Source organism: Musa acuminata, chromosome BXJ1-5 (assembly GCF_036884655.1).
Source record: "Musa acuminata AAA Group cultivar baxijiao chromosome BXJ1-5, Cavendish_Baxijiao_AAA, whole genome shotgun sequence".
Taxonomy (NCBI): Eukaryota; Viridiplantae; Streptophyta; class Magnoliopsida; order Zingiberales; family Musaceae; genus Musa; species Musa acuminata.
The window spans coordinates 39,890,721-39,892,564 of NC_088331.1; the positions used below are offsets into that span (position 1 = coordinate 39,890,721).

General features: G+C 45.8%; 1 protein-coding gene across 1 annotated transcript; it reads left to right on the top strand.

Annotated features, from left to right (window-relative positions):
- Positions 1-419: 419 nt before the first annotated feature.
- LOC135673961 (uncharacterized) lies at positions 420-1,403 on the top strand. The gene has a single exon (XM_065183357.1). The coding sequence runs from the start codon at positions 420-422 to the stop codon at positions 1,401-1,403; it is 984 nt and encodes a 327-aa protein (XP_065039429.1).
- The last annotated feature ends 441 nt before the right edge of the window (positions 1,404-1,844 follow it).

The window sequence follows — 1,844 nt, forward strand, 5'->3', positions numbered from 1 at the left end:
TTTGATTCCCATAACGTGTTGGATTTGGCTTCCACGAAGTCTGCTACTCCTACCAGCCGTGAAGTTTCTGAGTTCTTTTCGAATAGGAACAAGTAGACCTGAAGGCTTCCAACTTCCGCCTCTCTCTCTCTCTCTCTCTCTCTCTCTCTCTCTAAATTGTATGGTGATGACGAGATGTGTCACTTCTCATGCTTCACTTTCAAAGAGATGAGGAGGTCCAGCCATAGCTGCTTGGCTACTTCTTGTTGCAGCACCGAGCCATCCCTTCGCTAAGAGCTTTGGCGACCATGGTCTGATCTCCACATCGACCACCGAGCCATCCCAACGCCGCCAACTTGCTTCGATTCTCAGCCGTCTGCCTCTCGTGGTGGTCGATCGTGAAGGAAGAAACTTCTCTGGCACGTCAACTCCCTTGGCTGATGCTCGCAGAGGAGGAGATCGACTTCCCCCTCTCCTCGGGAAGCAACATTTGTCGTCGCTTCTATAGCTGTTCCAAGAAGAGAATCTACGAGCTCCCCGTGCCCAAATGTCAAGGAAGATTCTGTTGTGGCTCCTACGCCGGTTGGATCGCGACGGTCGGCAAAGACTCAAGGATGCATCTCGTGAACATCTTTACTGGAGGCGGCGTAGAGCTGCCTTCGCTATACGCCTTCGGTACATCCTTCAGTCAATGTTGCAACCGGTCACCAGAGCGCAAGCGTTCTCTTTTTGTAACCAAGGTTTGCCTGTCGTCAAGCCCCTCCGCTGGTCGGGACTGCCTCGTGGTGGCGTTCTACGGCATCGGATGTAAGCTGGGTTATGCGAAGGTTGGCGACGATCAATGGACTACAGTAAGCTGCAATTGGTGTCCCTACTTGGATGCCTCGTTCTACAAAGGCCAATTCTACGTGGTCAACTGGAAAGGGGACGTGGTGGTGTTGGATGTGTCTCGGCGGCAGGTGCATTTCATATCGACCAAACCGAAGCAACTCATGACCGACTACACCCATCGGAAAATATACCTGGTGGAATCATCGGGCGATCTACTGTACGTGGTGCGGGTGTTTAGGTATTCGCCAAAGCCGACATACAACACAAAGAGCTTCGTTGTCTACAAGCTGAGCGTTTCCAACGGCGAGTTGCAGCAGGTGAGTAGCCTAGGAGGGCGGTCGCTGTTCTTGGGCCTCAACAACTCGATATCGGTGGAGGCATCAAAGCTGGTGGGATGCCAAAAGGACTCCATTTACTTCACCGATGACCTAAGCGAGTTCAAGACTTGCTGCGCACCGGGAAGCGGACGTGACACGGGGATCTATAGCATGGTGGATGGTTGCATCACCCCACACTATGATGGGGTCTCACTCTCCCGAGTCTCGCCGCCGCTATGGGTGCCGATCCACCATTTATTTTCACCCAGCATATAGTCGCCTTCGTTTTCTTTATACATTCGGATACAAATGGTTTAGTCTAATAGAAGATTAGTTAATTAGAATTATTTTTTTTATGTTCACGTTGATAAGATTAATTTAAATAGTTAGGATTAGATGAAACAAAAGATAAAGATTTAGATTAATATAAATAGATGAGAGTGAATAAATTTGTTAGACTATGATGGATTTTTTTATTGCTTAAAATATTTTTTAATCTATCTTAGTTTTGAGAAGGTAAGATTCCTATAAATTTTTGTAAAATAATCTTTTTTCTTTATGCATGATGTTGATATTTTTTCTTTGTGCATGATGCTCTTCTTTTTTTTGTAAGATAATAATTATTACAATATTCTCTCATTTATTTTCTTCTTTCATTTTATTGTCGATCTAAAAGATAAGATGCTAATTGTGTATGATGTTACCACATTGTCACGA